General features: G+C 39.5%; 1 protein-coding gene across 4 annotated transcripts in view; it reads left to right on the top strand.

The window, feature by feature from the left end:
• The window catches only part of SLC25A26 (solute carrier family 25 member 26), a 154,844-nt gene that overhangs the window by 35,183 nt on the left and 93,123 nt on the right, over positions 1-26,538 (top strand). For 3 of the 4 annotated variants that reach the window (XM_019757175.2, XM_019757179.3, XM_019757178.3), the window contains 2 exons: positions 13,024-13,128; positions 14,537-14,584. The exons of the other annotated variant lie outside the window; for it this stretch is intronic. In XM_019757175.2, the coding sequence (XP_019612734.1) occupies positions 13,024-13,128; positions 14,537-14,584 (153 nt within the window). The remainder of the gene's footprint in view (positions 1-13,023; positions 13,129-14,536; positions 14,585-26,538) is intronic. 4 annotated transcript variants of the gene reach the window in all.

Raw genomic sequence — 26,538 nt, forward strand, 5'->3', positions numbered from 1 at the left:
TTCCAGTTTTAGTAGAGTGGCCTTATGTAGCAGGTGTCCTGTGGGACTCACCGGCATAGTCTTTCCGGTCACCTGAGCCGGTACTCCAGGTGTATTCCTTGTGTGGGTTTTGTGTGCCCTTTTGTTGTAGTTAATTTTTGGCTGCTTTTGGCACATCAATGGGAAGGATTGGCCCTCAGGCTGATTGGTTGTGAGGACTGGCCATGACTACAGTGGAGGAGCTGTTCTCATGGTCTGACCCTGTGGAGCAGGATTCGCTTCAGCAGGGCTGTGGTGCCTGCCCAGTCTGCCCTTTGGGTGTGTTGTTCCTGGATGCAGCCGAGTGATGCTCTGGCGGGGACCAAAGCTGGCCACTTGGCATGTCATCCTTGGGGCCTCCTGGGAAGGGACTTGCTGCAGGCCAAGTGAAGCCACAGCCTGTGACGACCTGCCTGGGGCCACCTGGCATGAGCGACGAAGCAATCCACAGATAGCCACCACCGACGTTGGGCTTGAGGTGCCTTGAGAGGCCAAGCAGTGAATCGAGGCTGGCTGTTGCTGGTGCTGGACTTAGGGCTGCTCAGCCAGAGATCTGGGACATGCCAAAGCCAGGTGCTGTTTGTTTGGGTTTTGTGAACCTTTGAGAAATTTTAGGGAAGTCTGCAGTATAAGCCAAGCCAAGCTGTTTCTATGGAAAAGCCACTGGTAACAGTTTAGGTAGGCCTGAAAGTTGGATTGGGTGGGATCTCATGGAATCAGGGTGAATGAAATGTGTTAGCCAGGTTGATAGAGACTCAGATATTGTGGCTGCCACTGTTTGCATGCCCAGAAGGGGCAAGCCTCAACAAGGAAACAATGGCTTCTACCAGCTCCTCTGTCTGGAAGAAAGCTGCCCCTCCAGCCCTTCCGTTGAAGCCAGACAATTCAGTTCTAACCCACATGTCCCTGGCCCCTTTTGAGCTGCTGCCTCAGAACTAGAGCTCAGAGTGAGTGAGTCCATCAGTGAGTAAATCCATGTGCTGGCCCGTTCAGAGGAGCTCCTGGGACTCCAGCCACCCTCTGTCCTACTTAGCTACTATCTTTGCTGGTTTTCACAGCCAGAAGTTATGGGGATTTCTCTACCTGGCATAAGACCCTGAGCTGGTAAGCCTGGTGTGGGGCTGGGACCCCTCACTTCTCTGGTGGGGACCTCCACATCTGAGCTATCCCTCCCAATTTTTAATGGTCAAATGTGGATGTGGGATCAGCTCTTTCCATCCCTCTGCCCCTCCTATCAGTCTCCAGGTGGCTTCTTCTGTATGTCCTTAGTTTTAGGGCTTTGGTTCAGCTAGACTTAAGGCAGTTCTCAATTACGGTTGTTCTGTAGTTTAGTTGTAGTTTTGATGTGGTCATGAAAGGAGGCAAGGACAGTGTTTAGCTACTCTGCCATCTTGACTGGATCTCCAGTACATGCACCATTTTTCATTGCTACCAACAGTATATCTAGTTTCATTCTTTTGCATGTGGCTTTCCAATTTTCCCAGCACCATTTATTGAAGAGGCTTTCCTTCCTCCATTGTATATTTTTGACTCCTTTTTTGAAAATTAGTTGCCATATATATGTGAGTTTATTTCTGGTCTCTGTATTCCATTGGTCTGTGTGTCTATTTTTATGGCAATACCATGCTGTTTTGATTATTGTAGCTTTGTAGTATAATCTGAAGTCAGGGAATTTAATACCAGGGAAGGTTGTTTTGATCAGTAGTCCCTTGGTGGGGATTGAGAGTTTGAGCTTGTGTCGTTTTTTTATTGGTGGAAGTGGAGGGCAGTTGTTGTTGCTGAGACAAGGAAGGAAGACCTCTTCCTTCTTGGTGGTTATGTAAGCTGCTACGAGTGGTAGTGTGTGAGAGCTCTCCCTTCATGGGTTCCCAATTCCATCTTGAATGAGGTTTCTTGATTCAGTTTTACAATCCTTTTCAATACTTGAGTGCCTGTTGTAAATCTAACACTGATTGATGCTAAGAAACATAGACTAAATAAAAATTATGATCATTGTTCTTGAGGATTGTATAAATGAGTTGGATATGCTTTTTTTTTTAAATAACTGGAGAATATTTTGAGGGCCTCTGTAAGGAATCAGTGTATGCATCCTGTGCTGTCAGGTTGCACAGGTCAGGGTCGGAATTGTGACTTGTACGTGTATTTGGTGTGACCTCTGTGTAGGCCATTTACTTAACCTCACTGAACTGCTATTAGGTTTGTGCAAAAGTAATTGCAGTTTAAAAGATTAAAAACAATTGCAAACACCGCAGTTACTTTTGTAGCTATCTGATATTTTCCTGGTCTTGAAAAACAGCGTTAATGCTACCCTGTCATAGTCTTATAAGGATTACATGATACAACCCTTACAAAGTGCTCAGCCTAGCATCCGATACAAAAAGTGCCCAGTAAATGTCAGTTCTAGTCCTATGTCACACAGATTGCTGTATGTAGCACATTTTTGGAGTTTCATAGTTTTGGGAGGGCTATCAGTTCAGAAGATGAAGTTGAAATTCAAAGAAGTGTAGTGACTCATTTGAGGTTACCCAGCAGCCGTGGACAGTAAATACCATTGCAGAATTAGTAGTCAGACAAATATTTCTCTGTGTACTTCCAGGAGCACCTTTGTCTTCTACTTTTTATATAATATTTTTAAAATGGCAGAACTGATATAGAACTGGAGATGAGGAGCGTGTTACTTGGATAATAGGACAAATTCAGATCACTTTGGGTTTCTTAAAATAAGAAAAGGTCAGGCTCTAAAATTTGCTCTTGGTTACTACGATAGGCAAAATAATACCCCCTTCCCCCCAGATATGTCCCAGTCCCCAAAACCTGTGAGTATGTTACCTCACATGGCAAAAGGAACATGCAGATATGACTAAGTTAAGGATTTTGAACTGGGAAGAGTTTTCCTGTGTTATCCACGTGGCCGAGTTAATCACAAGGGTCGTTATAAGAGTGAAGCAGGAGTGTCAGAGAGAGCGGTTTTAAGGTGCCACGCTGCTGGCTAGCAGATGGAGCAAGGTACCTCCAGCCACGGAATGCAGGTGGCTCCTGGAAACGCGGAAATAGACATTCCCTCGGAGCCTCCAGAAGGAATGCCACCTGGCGGACACCTCAGGTTTATTTCAGTAAGATTCATTTTGGACTTTTCACCTCCAGAATTATGAGACTAAATTTGTGTTGTTTTAAGCCGCTAATTAGGTGGTAATTTGTTATAGCAGCAATAGGAAACTAATAAAATTATCTTTACGACCTTCTCCGTTTTCAGATTTTATATTGGTAGAACTCTATCCATGAAGCTTTTGTTGCCAAATGTGAAGTCATGGTTCATTTCTGTTAAGGAAAGGTGCAAAAATGTTTACTTTGTTGAAACTTACCTCTTGGGATGTTTAAAATGATGTGAACGACCTTCAGATAAAGGGCCTAATAGACAATGTAATTATTTTTGTTGAGAAGACTATTTGGATATTAAAAGTTTTTTCTTCTACATATTGGTTATTTGTATACATGGAAAGGGTCTTAAAAGGAAGAAAGGTGTGATAAAGGTGCCCTAGTATCAGTAGGTAAAATGTAAACCCTAAGGAGGGTGCATTAGGATTGATAAATTGTTTGGATTTTTATCAACAGACGAGATTCCATTTGTAACCAGAAGATGGCAGAATCTACACACAGATGAACTGTTCAGTTATAGGGCTTCAATTTTATAGAAAGATATATTAGGTATTCTTAATTTGGGCACCTGTCTTCAAGAAAGAATTTTAGAAATTACACAAAGAATGTGGAATAAAATATTAATACAAATAAGTAAACTGCATTTCAAAAATCTCTCTTATTAATTTGCCACATTGAGTTAACTCTGCAAAGTTCAAAGCAGTTTTTTCTTTTTTTTGCTTTTTACTTTGATTGGTCTATTCAGTTTAAGTTTCTATAGAACCTAGTATAGATTTTCCTTTTTAAACATTAACAATTGGCTAATATTAAACCTTGAAACTTACGTCCTTTAGATGTGTGTAAATATGATATACCTTTTATGAAAAATAATTCTGGGATGATAATCAAAAGCTTTGGGTTTCATCTTTGCTCCTTAAGCCAAGTAGCTCTCTGACGTTCAGTAACTTCTGTCTCAGATTGATTTATGTGTAAAATGCTGACATAAGTAGCTTCTAATATCAGAAGAATATTCACAGGTTGTTGATTAAGTTTCTTAGAAAAAAAACTTAAATCAGCTGATTTTTTGTGAACTATGTTGAAATAGTTGGGAGACAAGATATGATGTTAATGTAAGTGCTGTTCGTGATGCCTACTGGCTTTGAAGAGAGTTTCGAGAGCGATCGGCTGGAAGCACGGCTGTGGAATGCTGGCACGTGACGTGTGGAGTGGGGTTTGGCTGTGGCAGTGCAAGAACTAGAGAGTTTAGCAGCATCTGTCTCTTTCTCCCTACCCTGTTTCTCCCTGCCTTCACTCATGTTTTCCAATGTGAAGATGAAGTTTACTGTAACATTTCCCCTTTCACACACTTAGGCTCATGACTTGTAGTTTTGCATTTTGGTGTTTAATAAATACTCAAGGAGATATTCAGCTCTCCATTGCAAAAATAAATAAAATCACATCAGAAAAGTTTTTATGTCAAAGAAAGAAAAATCTTAGTAGCAGCTTCATGATTACAAGCAATTTTTTAATCTGAAGTTCATCAAATTTTTGGTATGCTTAAACATGATGAAGCCAGTATTAAATGTGTTGATAAAAGATGGGGATGTGTGATTTCTTTATGGAAAACCTTAGTTTTCTTGTCCTTTGATAGAACTTGAACATGTGAAACATTCTTGGGTTTAATGAAAATGCTGCCATTCCTGTGTCATGGAATGAACTGAACCCCAGATTTAGGAGGAAAGAATTTGCTAATGAATGGATTTACCAAGAGACGCACAGATGACATTGCCTTTATTTTCTTTCGTAGAACCACAGTCCTGTAACAGGTTTTTGTTCTTGTGTAGCGAAATACTATGCTGTAGCTGAAATTCAAATCTAAGAAAGATCAGAGTTAATAGAAAACCAAATGGAAGGCAACGGAGTTATTGGAGGAAGTAGAGGCATCGCTTTGTGGCCTTTCTGTCATGCCAGAAGTGCCACACCACAGAAGTCAAGGAGCCGTGCTGCGTGCTTTGTACCCCTTCTGTTAGTTAGATTGGTTTTCATCTGAGAACCTTTTCAAAGTTTTTCTTTTGTTTCTGTATTTTTAAGAAATAAAAACATGATGTAACAACATGAAGGGTTACGAAGCATGAAGTTCCATAAATATTTATGCCGAGTCACAAAAGGAGACACTTCCTATTTTCTTGACATATTGGGGTCATATTTCTCTCTTGACCTCTCGAATTGAAAAGTACAAGGAGTTAGTGTACCCTTTTCTTTCTTTTATCTTCTTTTTTATTTATTTATTTTCATTTCTTTAATGAGTTTTAGATGCGGGGAGCTGTCCTGTTAGGTTCATGTAAGTTTCACAAGACTTTATTAATATTCTGTCCTGGTTTTATAAGGATGGATTTAAAAGTTCACTCTTGTCAGGAGTAACATAACTTAGACCCAATTTTAGGCCTTTGGATAAGCTGTTTAATATGTTTTTATGTATGTTATTGTCACTAAATTAAAAACAAATATTGTTTTTTGTCAAGGCCAATAAGTAGGATTGCATCTAAAAACACATTTTAAAGTAGCCCTTTCATTTTTATTTGCTTACTCAATCTTTGGTCCATAGCAAATATTTTTGCCCTTTGAAATTATGTTAAAAAAAAAACTTAGGAAGTAATAATACATCTTCATTCTAGAGAATTTAGAAAATATAGGAAGGCAGAAAAGAAGGAGGAACATCACCTGTAATCCCACTCTATTGTTTCTTGCCTTTATGTAAATATATACATGTATGTGTGTGTATATATATATATATATATATATATATATATATGTGTGTGTGTGTGTATATATGTGTGTGTGTGTGTGTATATATATATATATATATATATATGTGTGTGTATATATATATATATATACACACATATGTATATATATGCAGTCTGTTCGATACAAAGAAAAATATATATATTTTTAAAACTCTGGAGTATTGGTAAGGACATTTTTGTGGAAATGATTGATTTTTGGTCTTATTCCTCCTCTTGGGTAGTTTCATTTGCTTTCTACATAAAATAATACCAAAAAAAAGTAGATAGAATTTTATTTGTCAATTATACCTAAATAAAGCTGGGGGAAAAAGTACAGTAGAGAGTTTGCTCCATTCCCCAGTTGATTAGTAAGTTTGACGCATGTTTTCTTCTTGCCCTCACAGTGTTTATGGTTTAGTAGAAGATAAAGTAATATATTTGAAAAACTATGTGCTGTAAGTTAATAAGTAAAAAGTATCAGGTAAGAGAGTTTATTTTGGGCAATAAGAATAAGGAAGAAATAGTTTATATGGAAAATAAAGGACTCTTTTGAGGTAAAGAACAGAAGGTATGATTGTGGGAAAATTAAGAATTATAGAAATCAACACTTGAAAGGATACTGTAAAGATTTCTGGACCAAGTCTAATAAGAAAAATTAGACCGAGGAAGGCAAAGGGAATGCCTCCAAGTTCACTGACAGAGCCGGGACCAGCCTGGTCTGAAGTCCCTCCTGGACTTGAGCCCTGAAGGAAAGTCGCAGTGTTGACCGGGGAATGGTGCCCTGGGCGAGAGGCAGGCAGTCTGGCAAAGGGAGGTAGTGACAGCAGTGTGGTCACGTGCTGGGGCTCCTGATGGCCTCTTCTCGTAGCCTCTGGGGTCTTCATCTATCACCCCATCTCTTTCCTAGGTTGTGAGCTTCTGCCTTGCTGTTACCACTTTCCCCATCGTATGTGCAGATATTTGCCATCCTACATAAAACAAGACAAGGAACCACCTTTAGCTATGAAGCCATCTGCCAGTGTCTTAGCCCTCTTCCTGTAGTAGTTGTCTACATCTGCCCGTCTCTCTGCTGAAGTTCCTTATGAATTCTCTGTAACGGGTCTCCTGCCTCAGCCCTCTGTTGAAACAATCGGGGAACTTTGTTAATCCTCATGTGTACACTGCTTGAGACTCTTGACCCTTTGCTCTGCAAAATTCCACTTGAGACTTCCCTCCCTCTTGAATATCAGGCAAGTTCTTGGTTGCTTGCTGTTGAAATTGATCTTGGGTAACTTATGGAAAAAGGATTTTTTGGAAGGTTGGCAGACAATTCTAGTTGCCTTTCCCTCTCTCACTGCTAACAGAATACTCATTTGGTTTGGATGGCAATGTCACCAACCCTTTGTTAGATCGACATGTTCTCCGTCTTCATACTAGGGGGTGGCCATGTCATACAATTCTGGCCAACACATACAAGTGGACACTGCTGGGGGCATCAAAGAAAAAAGAGGAGGACTGTTCTTCTTGCCTTGGACCACGTTGTGTGACAAGGTGATGCTGGAGGCTGTAAGACCCGTGCTACTCATGAGGCGACAAGCCTGAGAAGGAGAACCCAATCTGCCAAGTGTGATGGCAGGACAGGAGAGCCTGGGTTCGCCTCTCTTTGCTGAGGGTCTGCGCTAAATGCTGAGCTGCCTCGCACCCAGTACCTGCTAGCTGACGTCATTATGTGTCATTCGTTGTCGGAGGCACTCGTTGGTGCCCTGCCACTTGTATCCCAAAATGCTGTTACTTCTGTAATTGACTTAGAACACTGTTTGATGGCTCTTAGAATACATGGAAGAGCGGAGAATAAGGTGGGGGAATGAAAGGGAAGGAGGCTGTGGCAAGAACTTAGGAGCAGTGGGGTTGGGGCGCTGGCCTGTCACTGCCCACTGGACTGCGTCCTGGGCCCTGCGGCGCTGCTGTAATGGATGTTAGAACAGCACTGTCCCATAGACACATTTTCTAGTGGCGACATTAAAAAAAGTGAAAGCACCAGCTGGATGACATTTTAATAACATTTTAAACCATACATAGAGTATTAATATTTCAACATGTAATCAATATAAACGCTATACTGATAGGATATTTACATTATTTTTGCATATAAATTTTTGAAATCCGATGTGTATTTTATAGCTACAGCACGTCTCATCTGTTAGCCCCTTTGCCAGTGCTCTGTAGCCCCCTGTGGCCAGCAGCCTGTGCATTGGTCAGCATGGCTCAGAGTCAGATTCCTGGGTGGACCCAACTGAGGAGCCCAACCTGACGGGCTGACTGTTCTTGCCTTGGACCACGTTATGTGACACGGTGCGCCCCCTGCCAGGCCCAGGGCGGAGGCACTGACACTCTGGTTCCTGAGCTGGGAAGAACATGGAGAAAAGAAAACTGGGCAGTCGAAGAGACAGCTGTTCACTACAGTGGTGCTTTCCTCCTGGTCCTACTTGTGTGTCTCTGATCAGGTTTTCTGTTTGTCCTTTAAAAAGGGGTGTTCCTCAGGGTTTCATTCGTGGCCCTGCGGTCTCCCGTTTTGCTCTTTCTTTGGGTAATCTAACCTACTCTTGGTTTTAGCCATCACCTGTATGCTGGTGACTTACATATCTGTATTTCTAGCCCTGTTAATTTCTAGCTTTGTAGCTGCATATTCATTCTTGGCTAGACGCAGCCCCTTCCTTGTCCCACAGACTCTGCTCAGCATTCCCAGTCTGAGCTCATCCTCTTGCCTCTAAAACCGCTGTTCCTCCTCTGACCCCTGATCTCGGTTACTGGCGCCACTGGATTGTACGAGCATCGTATCCGCTCCTCACTTCCTTCTAATCTCCTGTTAGTCACCGGGTCCTTTCATTTGACTCTTCACTTTTCCCTCAGATTTGACTCTTTTTCTTTTCTAAGCCATTTTCATTTCCTGGCTTCTCTGTAGAACTGTTGCAACAGCCTCATCACTTGTCTCCTGCCTTCTTTGTATCTTTCCTCTTTGCTTCTTACCTTTCTTTTGTCCCCCATCCTCCAACTATTCTACCCACTGTAGCCACAGTGGTTTCCCTAAAGTGCAGGTTGTCATTCCTTTGCCTACATTTTTTTTAGTTTATCCCATTGTCTACGGAGTCAAGTCCAAGCTTCTTAGCGTGGCATATAGGGCCTCTTTGTCTGTTGGTCCAGTCTTACTTTCCCTGACTCCTGGCCTTAAACTTGATGTTTTGGTAATATGGAGTGGCATGGTTGGATACAAACTGGAATGCTTTCTTGAAATGGGATGGCTCTGTTACCCTGAACACCTGCTTTTGTATTTGTGCGCTTTTCTTTTTATTGTTTCCTCTCCCCATCATGCCCCTTTCACCCTTCTTGCCAGCTAATTCTGGCTCATTTGAAGGTTCTGTGAAGGCATAACCTCTGGTATTTTCCCTGGGTCTTGTGGCCTCACTAAATCCTCTCTTCTCCATTTGCCATGCTTGTTTATGCCTCTTGTTTTGGCCGTATATTACTGAATTGATTGAAGTTGCCTGCATGTAGCTGAGGGTGCTTTGAGGCCAGGGCACCGTCTTACTCGTCTTTACCACGCAGCAGTATCGGGCGCAGTGTGTTTCTGTTGGCCTGAATTAGGGAGACTGTGGGTGGGAAGATGTGTTGGCCCAAATTGTAGATACCTTTGCAAATGAAAAGCATTCAAGTGTTTGATGTATGAAGAAATCGAAATCAGGTTATATTGTTTTATAAGTTTTGGGAGAAAAGTGACTTCAGGGAATGAATTCTTTGTTCTAATCTTATGCGTTGTAGTGCCTTAACGTAAAGCATCGTTACTTTTGAGCTGTGCTTTATAGTCATATGCCCATGTTACCTGACACCATGGCGTCACGTCACATCAGCCGTCTCTGTCCCTTGTATCCTGGGGTGCTGAGACCTGCGTCTGTTCTGTGCTTAGGCTCCTGCCAAGGCTAATACCAAAGAAGAATTTGCCGGTGTTAATACCTAGATCAATGGTTGGCAAACCGACACCTGTTTTTGTTGTTTCATTGGAACGCAGCTGCACTATTCATTTATATATAATTTTCTGTGGCTGCTATTGTGTTCCTGCAGCACTGCTGTGGTCTCTGTTTTGACAGACCATGTGGTTTGCAAAGTCTAAAATATTTACTGTTTGATCTTTTACATAAAAAGCTTACTGATCTACACCTTAAAGCCACTTAGTGTTGGAAAGACAAAACCTTAAGTAATATACATTTGGGCAGCAATTTCAGTTTAGGAATCAGGAGACTACAGATTGAAAAGGACAAACCTCTTTGAATTTGTGTACTCTGTTTGGTGGGATGGTTTTGTTAAATTTCTTGTTGCTTTTTCCATTCTATTACATGTCACTGAAGAAAGATTGCCCATATTTCTTACTGTGACTCAAATATATATGTGTTTATATGTGTTATATGTTTATACATGTGTGTGCCCATATAAACATATGTATCTATAAACATCTATCTGTCTATATTTTTTAAAGTCTCAAAGTTTTAAAATGACTTGCCTCAACCATATGCAAAAGATTGAACACCAGAGTCAGGTGCATGAAATCTAAGTTGCAGAAAACATTTGTGTCTTTGGCAGACTGCCTCGTGTGGAGAGTCGTAAGGGCAGGTCTTCCATTAAAGCGTTTTAAAAGATCAGATCATATGTTTCCCTCCCTGTAGCCTGAGGTCCTTTCTCCACCCCTGCCTCCTGTCCTTCTGTAGCCAGTTCCTTTGCTTTGACAAATTCTTTTTTTTCCAGTTTATTGAGATATAGCTGACATATTGTATGAATTTAAGTTGTATGACATAATGAGTTGAGATACACTCTATATATATATATATATATATATATATATATATATATATATATATATATATATATAGAAGTGATCACCATAATAAGTTAACATCCATCACCTCTTAAAGAAGTGTGTTTTTTTTTTTTTTTTTTTTTTTTTTTGGGGGGGAAGGGGAACAGGACTTTATTGGGGAACCGTGTGCACTTTCAGGACTTTTTCTCCAAGTCAAGTTGTTGTCCTTTCAATCTTAGTTGTGGAGGAGAACGTTCTGTTCAGCTTCAAGTTTGTTGTCCTTTCAATCTTAGTTGTGGAGGGTTCTGTTCAGCTTCAAGTTGTTGTTCTTTCAGTCTTAGTTGTGGAGGGCGCAGCTCAGCTCCAGGTCCAGTTGCCGTTGCTAGTTGCAGGGGGCACAGCCACCATTCCCTTGCGGGAGTCGAACCAGCAACCTTGTGGTTGAGAGGACATGCTCCAACCAACTGAGCCATCCGGGAGCTCAGCGGCAGCTCAGCTCAAGGTGCCATGTTCAATTTTAGTTGCAGGGAGCGCTGCCCACCATCCCTTGCGGGAGTCGAGGAACTGAACTGGCAACCTTGTGATTGAGAGCCCACACTCCAACCAACAACTGAGCCGTCCGGGAGGCAGCTCAGCTCAAGGTGCCGTGTTCAATCTTAGTTGCAGGGGGCAGAGCCCACCATCCCTTGCGGGACTCGAGGAATTGAACTGCAACCTTGTGGTTGAGAGCCCACTGGCCCATGTGGGAATTGAACCGACAGCCTTCGGAGTTAGGAGCACGGAGCTCTAACCGCCTGAGCCACCGGGCCGGCCCAAGAAGTGTTTTCTTAATGACAGCTTTTAAGAGCTACTTCTCTTAGCTATTTCAAATATACAATATAGTATTGTTATCTATAGTCACCTAGGCACATTACGTTCCCAGAACTTGTCTTATAATTGGAAGTTTGTACCTTTTGACCACCTTCACCCATTTTGTACACGCCACCCCTGCCCAGCCTCTGACAAACACCAGTCTGTTCTCTGTTTCTATGACTTTGACTTTTTGTTTTTGTTTTTTTAGATTTCAGATATAAGTGAGATCATATGGTATTTGTCTTTTACCATCTGAGTTATTTTACTTATAATGCCTTCAAGATCCATCCATGTTGTCACAAATGGCAGGATTTATTTCCTTTCTATAACTAAATAATATTCCATTGTATATGTATACCACATTTTCTTTATCTGTTAATTTATTGACAGACACGTACTATTTTCATGTCTTGGCTATTAGAAATAATGCTGCAATGAACATGGGGGTGCAGATACCTCTTTGAGATAGTGATTTCATTTACTTTGGCTATATACCCAGGAGGGGAATTGCTGGATCATATGGTAGTTCTATTTTTAATGTTTTCCATAGTGGCTGTTCCAATTTACATTCTCTCAAGCAGTGCACAAGAGTGCCATTTTCTCCACATTCTTGCCGACACTTGTTATCGTTTGTCGTTTTGATGACAGGTGTGAGTAATTGACCAATTTTTTAATTGTTCTAATATCTGCAAATAAGTAGCTTACTGAAGGCAGAGTCCTGGAAGCATGAGTTTGAGGTGGCATATACCTCTCCCTGGCATACCACGAAGGATGATGTTAAAATGATTTGCTGACGGGTAGGATGTGAGTATGGACCACCCAGGACCTGTGTCAATTTGAATGTTGGAACAAGGTCTGAGAGTGGCTGGAGTTACTCCTCAGTTGTTACGTGGTGGGGAGATCTGGGGTGCTAGGGCCGGGAGCTGGCTGAGGCTGCCGGCGGGTGACAGGGGAGGTTGGGGGTAACCAGCTGATGATCAGTTCTGCCTCCACCAATAGGTGCATTACTGCCAGTAAAGCAAAAGCCCTTTGGTTCATTCTTTTTATCAGACATGTTTGAAACGGCTGTTGTTTAAAGACCAGATGCTGATCCATAGGTGTTGGGGGTTCAACATGAGTAAATGTGCTTCTTGCTCTCCTGGGGCTTATAGACAGATATGCTTGCAACAACATGGTGGAGGTGGGAAGATCTATACAGAACAAGGTAAGGAAAGGTTTTGGGGCTGATAAAATAGCACATGTCCATTAGTGTTCTAAGTGTTTTAGGTTAAAAACACAGAACCTTTTGATGTCTTGCACTAAGCCTGTACGTTATACTTTTTTATACTATAATTTTTGCTTATGAGAATTTTCAGTTTTCATACAGTTACTACTTTATTAGGATGTAATTAAATTTATATATTTTAGGTTGCCTGCCTGATTCGAGTTCCTTCTGAAGTAGTTAAGCAGAGGGCACAGGTTTCTGCTTCTTCAAGAACATTTCAAATTTTCTCTAACATCTTATATCAAGAGGTAAGATGTGTTTTTAAGCTCGCTCTTTTTTCTTTATTGAGAAAGATTTTATAGTATTATTGCTAATAAGAACACTGAGTCTCGTATCAGGAGTTCTAGAAGAGACCTTAAAGCTAAATGTAATAAGTTTACTCCAGTTATAGTAACTTCTTATGCTAAGATTATCGTTGTTTTTCCTTTGTTTTTGAATTTTTATTTTAATTTTTATTTCTTTTTCAAATTTCTAAACAAACACATACTGAGTGCCACCACCCTATGTGTGTCCTACATTGTAATCATCCAATAGTTCTTTTGGAATCAGACATGGAACAAATAGTAAATATGTAAAATCAGTGAAGATATATTAAAACATCACTACAGAATTTGAGGGCCTGTGGAAGAGAAATGTAGTAACAGACTCATATTGTTACCAATGTCATAATGTTTGTATCAAAGTGTGATTGCTCTTTTACTAGTTAGTGTTAAGCAGTGGGTTAGAACTCACCTTGCTGGCCATGTGACTAGGGACCATTGAGCTGCTTTCTTTTATAGTTTTTACAGAAACCTTAAAAAAATTTATTTTTTTTACAAAAATAAATCATATGAAAATTTCAATGAACCTTGGTTTTAGAAAAATTTTTCTTAATGGTCCCTCTGTCACCAAGGTGAGGAGATATTGAGTATTAAGTATATGAATGAGATCAGACCAATAGAGGGTTCCTATTGAATCATGTGGACAGTTAAATAGATAATAAGCCAAGGCTTGTCCAGAGCTATTTATCACTATTGAGAAATTATTAATGAATTTCTGATGTCTTCTGATTGAAACTATGAAATACAATTCTGTTTTTATATGACAAGATAATCAGCATTCTGTGTGCATTTGCTTTTGGAAATACGGGGCGGAGGGGAATGCCAAAAAATGTATACAAATGGATACTTTGGTTGACGTTGCTCAAGCAGTAGTTTGCCGTAATCAGAAGTGTCTGGACACTGATGGTAACCACTTTGAGCACCTCTTGTAATTGTGGAAGTCAAATGTGGCTTGTATTCATCTTTTGTTATCGGTATATATAAGTATTACAATTTACAGTTTTCCTTTCTTAAAATGTGTATACATTTTTTTGGTACCCTCTGTATATTAAAACATCTCAAGTACTATTTTCAGGAGAAGAAATGTTGAAAGCAACTAAAGCTCAATTAATATGTAGTCAGTTTTATTATCAGAGATGTTCCCCTTTTAAAGGAGCTGACCTGAGCTTTATGTACCTTAGGTCAGTTGAAATCTTTTAACCTCTTACAGAACTGTGGCCATTGTCAACATTTTAAAACTGAAACTTTAGAAAAGGTAAACCTGATTTATTCAGGATGTCATTCAGAATCTCTGCTATTCTAACTTTCTGAGCTTTCGGCCTTTTGTTTGTTTCAGGGCATCCAAGGATTGTATCGAGGCTACAAAAGCACAGTTTTAAGAGAGGTAACTCACTTAATTTCCAACACTGAAGTACAAAAAATGATATGCTTTGTTCAGTGAATTTATTTGGAGAAACTGGTTTAAAAATTAAAAAGGGAAATTATGATCACTTTTTAAAACGCTGTTAAGTCTTACGTTGGTTCTTACCTCTAACAAATGGGTATGGCTTTGCTGAATGATCAGTCCAGTAGTCAGAAAGGCCCATCCTCTATGTAGCTTCACTGTAATTAGAGAGTGGCTGTTGTAGCTGAAATATTAGAAAATAACTACAAAAGATACCAACTTAATTACTGTAATACACAGAGTTAGTGAAAAATTGGTAATGAAAGAAGCAGCCTAAGAGACAAGTGTCTCAAAAGTCTGTGCCATGCACTCAGCTTTGTTTTCCTGGTAACAGATTATGGGGAACTGGGCAGTTCCGCCCGGCCGAGTCCTGGCATTGCAGGTGGCCTGCAGGGCCGCCTGCCCAGAGCAGCCATTTCACCTCCTGAGCCTTCCAACTCCCAAATTCTGTGGTTTAATATGTAGTAAGTTTCTTTTTCCTTTGGTTGAAAAAGCAAAGGAATTTCAGTATAGTACTGCAGGAAGCATGTTTTCATTTTTGCCTTAATAGAAAAGGCTAATTTGAAGTTCAAAAGTTGATTTATATATATGTGAGATATAAGAGAAGTCTTTAGTTTGGGACATAATTTTCTTTTTATTTTTTAATGAGTTTAAATCCTAAGGATTTCTTTTTTTTTTTTTCCAGCTTTATTGCAATAGAATTGACAAATAAATTTGTCAGGTGTTTAAAGTATAAAACATAATTTGGCATATGTATACTTTGTGAAAAGGATTGGGATATAATTTCTATTAAAATGCAAAAGAGCATCTGTATATGTTTATTTTCTATTTGTAGTTCTTTGGATGCTAAAACGTTTTCATTTATGAAAATGTTTTTAATTTAAATAAATATTGTCATAAGTAGCAGGACATTGAAATTCTTTGAAATCCCTAGTTTTAGTCCCAGGTGTTTTTTGTTTGTTTGTTTGTTTGTTTTCTACTATAGATTATAGTATTCTTTATGAAACACCAGAACTGTTATTTAAAGCTTTTATTTGCACATGGTAACGACTTTTAGTGTGGTGTGGTGTGGGTGATGTTTGTCTTTGAAAACTTTCTCTTGAAGGCAAACTGAATGTTTCTTTTTTTTTTTTTTAATTTATTTTTTAAATTTATTGGGGTGACAATTGTTAGTAAAATTAGTCATTTGTGTGAAGATGACTTCTGCCTTTCAAAAACGTCACCTGCATTATATCTTCATTCTGTACTTATTTTCTGACTTACTAAACACGTGTTATTTACTCAGATTTCACCTGGGTGCTAGAAAAATGCAAGGGCGGTTGGGGCAGTGAACTTTTTTATTTTTCTGGGAGATGCTGAATAAATGAATTTATTTACATTCCAGCGAATACTGGTTTTGCATACAAATAAGTAGATGAAACACATGGTTACAACTGCATTCTATTCTTTTAAAAATTTGGTTTGACATATGTCACACTAGTAATTAATTTCTAAGCTGCAATTCTTACAAATAATGTGACCTTACTGAAATGACTTTGTTTACTCAAAATGGCAGTGCTTTGTTGGAAATTTAATTGGGGTCTTTTGCATTATCCGTATTCATAAAAGATCTTTCAGAACTGATTTTAGTTGAAATATTGCTTTTGTACAGATTCTCTGATAGAATGAGAGAAGAATTTTATTGCCGAGTGATACATAGCTACTTTTCAAAATGAGAAAAATAAGAAGTGATATATCTGCTTTAAACAAAATTTTTGCATTATAAATAGTTTCAATTCTTGCATTGTTCTGACACCAATATCAAATCTTTTTGCCAAGAGCTTGTTTGATTGTTTCAGTAAGAAAGTATATTGAAGCCTTAGTGAGAATCACCAGGAAATTTATATATTTATTCTGTGTACACTGTTTTCTTTAAAATAGTTTTATCTCCCTAGCAGTAGCCCATTAGAAAGAGATTGAAGTTTGAATTCATGCATTATAAAATAGATTGTGTGTTCTTTTGATTTTTATGAATGCTGTCACATGTTTTTTACTACGTTTGATGTTTGTGGAGATTGCATGCTTATCCCTGATGTTCTCCTAAATTATTTTAGTTACTGTGAATTTTAGACTGAGTCTAAGCAAGGTCAACAGATTATACTATTTATCTCACCCTTTCAGTGTTCATTTTTCTCATGATCTTGGCCGCATTAGATGTGGCCAAGCGTCGTGCTGCGGTGGTGTTACTGCAGTAAGATGGAAATGGGCAGCAAAATCACAGCTGCTTTCATAGCCAGGCTTGTTTCAAAGGGTCCATTGTCCTGAGAGTTCTGTGGAGAGCCGCCTCATGAGCTTGGATGTGAATTAGAAGGATTTCTATAAAGGAAGAAAGCGGAGGAAGGCAAGTTATTTCAAAAGCAGTAGGAATAAATTAAGCTCAGCAAATGTGTTTTATCCAAAAATTCTATTCAGCGATCATTTGAAGAGTGTCTCCTGTGTGTTGGGCACCACATACAACGTTTGTGCCCTGAAGGATTCACATTCTGGTGGGAAAACATGGGGAGTAGACACTCCAGCGCAGTGTAATAGTGCTGTAATGAAATGGTGTGTGTACAAGCAAGTTGCAGCTGGGGTGATAGAGGATGCAGTGCTTGAGTGGTACCGGTTAGTACTTGCTGCATTAGACAATTAGTTTTGACTTATTTCTTGAAGGAATGGCAATTAGAAGTATTCCAGGAGACGGGCAGAGGCGACAACACGAGCAAAGGCACAGAGTGTGAAAGAACACATATACCTTGCTTATCTAAGCAGAATTGGGTCTTTCACAGCTATGGAAGAGGCAAACGTGATTTCCCACTACCTGAAGCCTCGTGAGGGCACTTCAAGAAAGCACTCAACCAAGTGGGGTACTTGCCAGGAGGAGAGGTTGAACATCTCTCCCCAGAGGGATGTTTACAGGGGACTGGAGTGGAGCACGTGGAAAAGCCCTTGGAAGAGTCTGACATATGTCTCCTGGAGTTAGGAGGACGAATTACTGGTGTTTGACTCTTATCTGCACAAATCTGACAGTGAGATGCTGGTTGTACCTGCCTCGATGTCAGGATTTTGCCATTTTGGTGATGAATAACTCCTGGCTTCTTTTTGATAGATAGGAGTGGCCACTAAAGAGGTTTGAGATCAGTGAGGGTTATCTCCCCCTCTCTCCCCAGTTTTGCTACCAAGCTGCAATGAAAGCAGGTCTCCCACGAAATGCTATTACACATGCAGTCAAAATCAGGCAATCAAGCAGGCCAAAATAAGTCATTCAGCCTGTTCTGTAAGTTCATTGAGACGCTCAGACTGTCCCTTAGGTGCAGAAATTACCTTTCTGATTGGAAAGTTCACTTGCAAGTAGATATGGCAGCTTTCCAAAGTCACTTACTTTATTGTCTATTTCAGGTGGTGGAAATTTCCCCTAATCTAGTGGCTGGAAACAGAAACCTTTGGGAGTAAAGCCTCAGGGACTGCTCTTCAAAGTCTCTTTCCCAGTTCTGTTGTCTGCCCACTAAGTTCCTTTTCCCCAACTCTTCGTGTAAGAGTTATGTAAGTCTCTTGTGTGTTTTTCCAGAGCCACTCTATCCTAGGTGTTCTGTACCTTGTTTGTTTTCTTACCCAAAATATTTTGGAGTTCACTTTACATCACTTCATAAAGAGCACCCTCTCTTTTTTTGAGTGGGTAGTGCTCCGATGTATAAATGAGCCACTGTTTATTTCACCAGGTCCTCGTTGGTGGGTATTGCAAACATGCTACAATGGGTAGTATTGTTCCCACGTCATTTTGTACATGGTCGAGGATGCTTGCAGGTTATATGCCAGAAGCGGACTTGCTTGGTTAAAGGTGCATAGGCATTTGTCATTCTGATACCTATCATCAAATTGCCCTTCATGGAAGTGCCAGTAGGCACTTGTGCCAACAGTGCAGGAGCTCTCTTTTCTTTTGACTCGCTAACAGTACTAGCAACCTAAGAGGTGCTGTAGTTTTAATTTTAAGTGAGACTGGGCCTGTTAACACATATCTGAGAACTATATTATTCCTTTACTAATTATTTAAATTATGCTAAAGTTATTGTAAGCAGAGAGGAAGAGTCATATGAAGTACTTTCTGTAGAGCCTAGTAGGTGTCACATAGTAGGTGTTCAGGAAATGTTAACTGTGCTTATTAGTATTCTTGGTCACTGAAAAGGCTTTTGACAGGAAATGACAGCTCAGTGTGAAATGCAACTCGCTCTTACCAGCTGTCTGCTTTTGGCAAGTTACTGAACCTCTCTGAGCCCGAGTTTGCCTATCTGCGCTAGGGACTTGGCATAGATTTCTCTTGTTGAAATCTCACAGCAGTCTCAGGAAGGAGGTATGACAGCAATAGGGTCTGCCCGGAGGTTCAGAAATGGAGAAACCCGCCTCTAGTTTGGTCGGTTCTTGAACAGGGATGGGACCTTGATCTGTCTGCATTTAAACATGTGAATGCCGTTTCATGATAATGGGTAACAATAGCCGTGTTTGAACCAGAGGTCAGCTAACTGTCATTACCTGGAAAGCTTCTCAGCTGCAATTGAAGTGTGTTGATGGTTGTGCTAATCAAAATTACTAATATAAATGGGCTGGAAAATTTTTATGATGATTCTTATTTGGGTCAGTTTGATTATTTACTGGGATTTATTTCCCAAATAAGATTACCTATTTAGAGGAAGGCTTTTTTACTGGGATTGCAACACTTGAATGTTTTCTGTTGAAAAATGTTTTGAAGCATCTATAGCTAGAACTTTTATTACTTATTTAATATCCTTAAGCCTGTGTACTAGTTCCTGCTTTTATGATAGTAAAAAGGTTATGCTATCTGTTAAGAACTTTTCCCCATTGTATCAGAGTGCTGTGTATCTATTTCCCTGTGCGTTTGTATGAAATTGTTTTCTTTGATTTACCTCTTCCTTTTGTTTTTGATTGTCTTTACGTTTCAGTTTTGTCTGGCTACATATAATTATGCCTTGTCTTCTCAGATTGCGTATAAATTCCTCTTGAAAACCGCAGCTGGATTTTCACCTCTTTGTAGCGTGCACAGGCTGTAGCGTAAGTCAGCACTCAGGAGATATTTGTTGTTGCTTTTATTCCTTTAGGTTTGATTCTTTTTTGTTCAGATGCTACTAGACACCATGACTATTTCCGAATGCTCAGGAGCTCTGAGGGGGCTTGGAATGGTGCAGGCTGGTGGTTCCGCCTTTGGGTACACCACACTGTCAGGTTCTTGCTTTAGATAAGGGATGAAATACCAAAGAGTATATAATTTTCTAAGATTTCAGTCTTCTTAAACCTTGAAAAAGTAGTCTTTATAAACTTGGTTTCATTAGAAAAGTAATAAGTGCTATAATTAATTCACTTATTTTCCACATCTTAGTAATTCCGCTAAGGAAAAGGGAAAAAAGTGACTATAAACCTTTCCAAACTTTTAATGTGAAATTGTTTTTCAGTTAAAATCCAATGCAAACATATTGAACCTTATTTTAATCCTACATAATTCATTTTATTAACTATGACCAAATAGAACATCTGTTAAAATTCCATAATGTTAGCTTCATGGGAAAAGAAAAAAATCTGTTTGTTCTTGGAATTTGTCCACTGTTTTATTGTTCAGGGTTTCAGTAAATGTGTAATGAGACATTCTTATTAATACGAATATTAAACAAATAAAAATGAAATATTCTCTTTAATCACAGAAGTTTATAAAATGAGTCACTTAATTGCATTTACATTCTTATAACTTTTCTGTAGAGATGTTCTATGAAGAATGAACGATAGTTCATTCTTTAATTCAAGAACCTAAATTATTGCTCCTCAAATATAGATTGTAGCCTGCAGTGTTTCATCATCTCCTAAACACACATATTTAGAATGAGCAATTTAGTAAAATTATTTTAATGCAGAAAAATTACTTTAGCCCTTCAGTGCATATTTTCTCATGTTTTGTTTATATGAAACCAGCTGCTATTTACTTTTCTCATTCCTGGGACGCATTTCATTTGCACTGTGCAGTAGGAAAAGGCTGCATGTTTCCATTGGCCATGTCACCCTGAAGGCATACCAGTCCCCAGTATAGGGTTTGCTGCCATGTAAGTGCAGTAATGTGACTCTTCAGTGTAAACACCTAAGAAGCTATTAGATAAAGGTGGAAGTTAATTCTTCATTTTAAATGTTAGTATCATAAACCATACTGTTCAAGTAGGTCTGTCTGTGGTGTTCCTTTATTTGTGTTTTTCATCCATGTGAAATATCCTCTTCCTTCATCTTGTGTGTCAGTTTAGATTGCACTTAAGCTGTTGATAATAGAAAATCTCACTTCAGTGGCTGCACCAAATAAGGGTTTTTTCCCCCCTTCTATAACAAGAATACTCTAAGGCGGGTGTGCTGGTTAAATGAGGGCATTGAGGATCCAGGCTCTTTCCTTCTGCTTGGTCAACCTTAAAAGCCTGGTAACTTACTCATCGTTACAAAATGACAGCTCCACTTTTAGGCGTTGTGGTCCCTTTCCAAGCACAAAGTGGGAAGGGCAGGAAGCAATACTAGCCTTACCTGTCAATCTGTTTACCTGGAAGATAGAAGTTTTTTTGGGTGAGGTGCTTAGGGCCTCCCTGAGTTGCATGGGATTGGGAAGCTGAGTATGTGTGTAGTTTTTCAGGGTAGTGGGTAAAGGCCGTCTAAGACGTAGTGGACACCACTGTCGCTGAGTCACCCCACTGTGTCTACCATATTCTGTCCATTCAAGGCCTAGCACCCTTTCTTGTACCTCTGGTTTCAGCCCCATACTTTGGTACCCTGTTGTTCACATCCAGAACATTTGTCTAGATCACAATGTTTAGACATTTAATCATACTCCATAAACTGATGTCCATTTTTATTCTTTTTCTGCCACTTTTGTTCTTTTGGGCACATGGGAAGCTCTTCTTTAAAAATCATTTGGTGTTCTCTCTGAATTATTATTCTGAAAACAGGAGTTTACTTCAAAGTTACTGTAGGGATGGAGTCCCTGAAAGCAGTTTCCAGGCTCTCGACCTCATGTGGAAAGGTGCTGGCTCGGGTAGTAGATGGTCGTCAACTGTGACTGGATGGCCATCAGCTGTGCTAGTTGGCCGTCAGCTGTAACCAGTTAGCCATTGGCCACTAATATAACTGCCATGGCTACACTAGCAGCGAATGGGGGCTGGCAAGTGCAGTTAGCAAGTGGGTTGTGGATTGCAGATCGTGTTGCTCGTACTTCCTGTGTCTTGCCCGGCTGCCAGCGAGACTGGGGTACCTCATTTGGGGTACTGGCAGATGTTTGCTTTTGTGTCTCGACCAGCTGCCAGCAAGAATATAGTAGTATGACTCCTCTATCTATGGCTCCGTTGTTGTTCCTTTTTGGCTTCACCATGTCCTGCGTTCTTGTGCGGGGAGCGGGAGCTGAGACCCTGCATTACAGTTACTTATTTTTTTATACAGTTTTGATTTTAAAATTAAAACCTCAGAATACCTGTATTGATATAGTCATATGTTACCTCTTCCCTTGCAAAATATGTAAATCACAACTGAAATACTAGGTTATGCTTACTAAGTTCTCTGCAAGCATCATTTCAAAACTCACAATAACGGAAGCATGATCCCTGCTTTATAGAGACGGAGGCTGAGTAAGATTGTGGGTCACCTGTCTCACATGGAGCAGGGAGAGCACCTAGGGCTCCAGAGCCTATGATCTTAATGCCTGCAGTGAGCTGTGAATTTTGCACTTCATGTGCTGATACGTTTTTCTGGGGAGGAAAGTAGATATTTAAAATTAATAGCCCATATGTATTTTTTTCTTCAGTCGTTAAACCTTTGGGTAGGCATTAATGCCAGAAGTTAGGAAAATAAGTTCTCAGCACCTGGAAGTCTACCTGACGTGAAAACGAAAGTCATCAGGCCGTAAACAAGCAGAGTCTTGCTTTGATGGAGACGTCCATGAAGAACAGTGGCGTGCACGCGCACGCGCACGGCATCCCGACGTCGGCGTGGTTCGCTCTACATGTTCAGGTGTTAGTTCTCGCTTCGCTTCTCTGAGGGGGTCTCCTGTGACCCCTCTAGCCCAAATCGACCTGTCCAACCCCGGTCACTCATGTGGGACCCTGGCATGAACCACTATCAGAAATTATCTTCATTTCTGGTTTACAGATTTATTACCTGCCTCCCTCCCCCCACTAGAGTATACACCACACCATGAGCTACCTACGGTCTTTTGTTCCCTGCTCTTAATCCAGTACCTGACGAGTGCTCAGTATGTCCTGCAGCACGCTCAGAAAGTATTTGACGAACAAACCAATGACTTAATCATACATGCGTCTCAAAAGTAGACTAGTTTTACATATTTAGATATTTCAAATCTCTAACACGTGCTCAGGCTAAGAAGCATTGGCAAGAATTGTGGCAGCCTCACTTAATTCCCAGGCTAGTTAGTGGTTTTCTGCCTTATAAACTTTCTCCACTTCCAGTGAGGTTAATTTTCTCCTTGTCTTAGAATATTTCCTGGTATTCTTGTGCCTTCCACAAACAGCCCTTATTTTAATTTTGTCATTTCTAGTTAAGGGTTGCTCCTATGAATATTTTATGTATGTAAAACACTTTTTGAAATGACATAGGACAGTAGTAAACAAGTTATTCACGAAGAAAATCCTTCATCAGGTATGTGCAAATTATGTACAATAAATACTATGTGGGTCAAAATTACTCTTGAGATTCTCAGTACTATGTACTCTCTTATTGACTGAACAACATCTTACAAGGAGTATTAACAAGACACTATATTTCTGTATTAAGAAAACCAAGTATAAAGGCAAAATCTAGAATTTTTATGTGTAATTCAAGGATTGTGGTTGAAGGGAATTATTGAAAATGTTTACCTGTGGTTTTGACTACCTGTTTGCATATTACCTTGGCATCATATGATGATAATAATTACAATTTGAATTCTGATCATGTACTTTGCATTTATTTTTCTAATCTTTAGATACAACTGTAATATATTAACCTTTTTTTCACAGATCAGTAGGCTGAGGCTTGTAAAAGTCAAGCAAAGTTAAGCTAGTATGTGGCAGGACTGGGAGCAGAGACTAAGCGGTGTGTTTCCAAAGTCTGTGTTTCTTATCACACTTGGCTTCCTGCTCATGTCCCGCAGGTCAATGCACTGTTCATTCCTCGCAGGCTTTTTCAGGAAATCATAGGAAAATAAAGTGGTAGTATGTCTGTAAGGCTTGGACTGAATCCGTGAACTTGATGAAATGGACCACAATTTCAGAGCAGTGGAGAATTCTAAAAGATGGAAGTGGAGCCATCTGCGAGGCAGAACACAAAGAGATGCTTCGAAATTGGGCAATAATCATTGAGTTCAACATCCTCCTTCATCTAGCCTTTGTCAAGGCTGCTTAAAAATGCTTTGACTGATTTGAGCCTTCTGTCCCCCTTTCTTGCCTGGGCTTCAGCATGTGTTCTGAGAAACAGCAGCACAATAGGTGGGAAAAAGTTGATCATCTTTGGCATTGAAATGGTGTTGGTGCTTAGCCGAGTAATTAACAAGTAATTTATTGGCTAGAGTAGAAGCAGAAATTGGGGAGAGAGAAGGATGTTTCTTTTGTCTTGTGAAAACACTCTGCCTTTTGTTATTGAACTTGATGCAAAAGTTGTGTTACAGAATCACACACTAGAGGGCACACAATGCCTGTGTTTTAAGTGTTGGTGGCAGAAACTTCAGTGTACCAGAATCTGGAGGCTCTTGAGTTGATTGCTCGGCACCTTTACAAGTGGTTCAAATTAAAAAATGAAAATCCATGCCTAATAAATGGTGTTTTCCAATCCAAGATTCCTGAATAATATTATTTTAGTTAATCCTGAAATACTTCATTATGCATCTCTAAAAGATAAGAACTAAGTTTATTTAACTTATGAAAAATAACGAATGTCACAGTCTCAAAGTATTTTCCCCAAGCTATTTTTCAATTACAAAGGAAAACAATAATTTTACAGTCAGAAAAACTGGCAGATACGACCGTATTCAAGTGATAAAGGTTAACATCACCAATAATAAGATCTGTTGACATCGTACACCCCTGGTAGGATGCACTAAGAAGGATACAATGTCACTTCTTTGGTCTTCTTGCCAAAAAGTGCATAAGCTTAGTCTGATCATGGGAAGACATCAGACAAATCCACCTTGAGAGACATTCTACAGAACAACCAAGGTCCTGAAAGACGAAGATAAAAGTAGTCACATATAGGAGGAGACTAAGGAGACACAGCACATAAATGCCATGTGGGATCCTGGGTTGGTTGGATCCTGGAACAGAAAAGGATAAATTCAAATAAGGTTTACAATTTAGCTGTTAGTATTGTAGCAATATTAATAGCTAGTTATTTAAGTTATTGACATTAGGAAAGTTAGGTGTAGGGTATATGGGGACTCCCTATATAGCAACTTTTATGAAAGTCTATAAATTGTTTCAAAAATTGAAAATCTGAAAAAAGGTGCCAGATTTGGACATTATATGATATATTTATTTTGAAAACGATCTTCTAAAATAATGACAATTTAAATGTACAACTTAATTTCTTTAAAAAGATTTTTTATCAGAGTAATACATGCAATCAGTAACAATTCAAATAATACAGAATTTATGATGAAAAGCAATTTTTTTGACCCGTTCTTCTCCATTTAGTCCCACTCTCTAGAGGTAACCTCTTTTAACTTTCTATTTTTAGTTCTTACTACGTCCATATTTCGGGATAATATAAACATCTGTTTTTTAACTTATTAATTTTAGATACAATCTATTAAGCCTTGGGATGGAAGATACGATTTAGCTCACATTATGCTCCTCCCCAACCTTATCTCATCCTAGCGTTTCATACCTCTGATTGTTTTAGAAACTTCTAGTCTTATATTTGTGTTTTTATTTCTCATCCCACAAACTTTCAGCATCTTCTTTTTGTTAGGTCCTTTATGCCACCTTACCCTCCTTAACTTTCAAATCCCACTTTGTGGAATGACTTTCACAGCTGTGCTTTTGTCCTGGATTGTCAAGATGGCTGACAGTTTCATCATGTCTATCACCCACAATCACTTCTTCCATGATTTTTCTGGATTGATTCTAAAAGTGAAACACTAGTGAACTAGTGTTTGTATCATTTGAGACTTCATGAATGGTCCAGGTAGTGTGTGTGTAGAGTTATGCTGCCTTTTGTATTGGTCTTGTGTCTCCCCGAAAGAGATGTTTCCAACATCAGAATCAAATAGACTGTCTTCTTGCACTCCATTAGTTCCTAAAACTTATCCAATGATTTAATTTGCTGAACACAGAGGGAATGAACTTGCTTATATTTTTTTTTTTCTTGGAGTTTCTAATGCCCTTTTTGGGGTGCATTATTTGCCTTTTTTATTCATTTAAGTGTGATAATCTCAAAATCATGTGTTTTTTTGTACTGAGTTTCTTTTTCCTTCTATCCTCCTGTTCTAATCTGGAGTGATCGCTCAGTGTGTCTGGGCCCTCCTTCCTGCCTTTCTGGGCTGAGTTTGCTGTGTCCTGGAGGCCTTAGTGGTTCAGACTGTGGCTTTGCAGCCACACTGCCTGGGTTTCCCCACCGCTGTGCCTCCGACAGGTTTACAGCTCTGGTGCCTTACTGTCCTCATCTAACAAAAACATTTTAAGGCATAATAAATATAAGGATATAGCTGATTTGTTTGAAGATCTGTATTTTATCATGATATTTTGGCCAGGTAATTATCTTTCTCTAGGGGCTAATATATGAGTGTATAATTTACAAAGATTCTTATTAATGACACTTGATGATAACCATTCATAATGATTCTTTAGCCTCAAATGTGTTTC

The sequence above is a fragment of the Rhinolophus sinicus genome, chromosome 5, assembly GCF_057876585.1.
Source record: "Rhinolophus sinicus isolate RSI-liver-muscle chromosome 5, RSI-T2T, whole genome shotgun sequence".
NCBI lineage: Eukaryota > Metazoa > Chordata > Mammalia > Chiroptera > Rhinolophidae > Rhinolophus > Rhinolophus sinicus.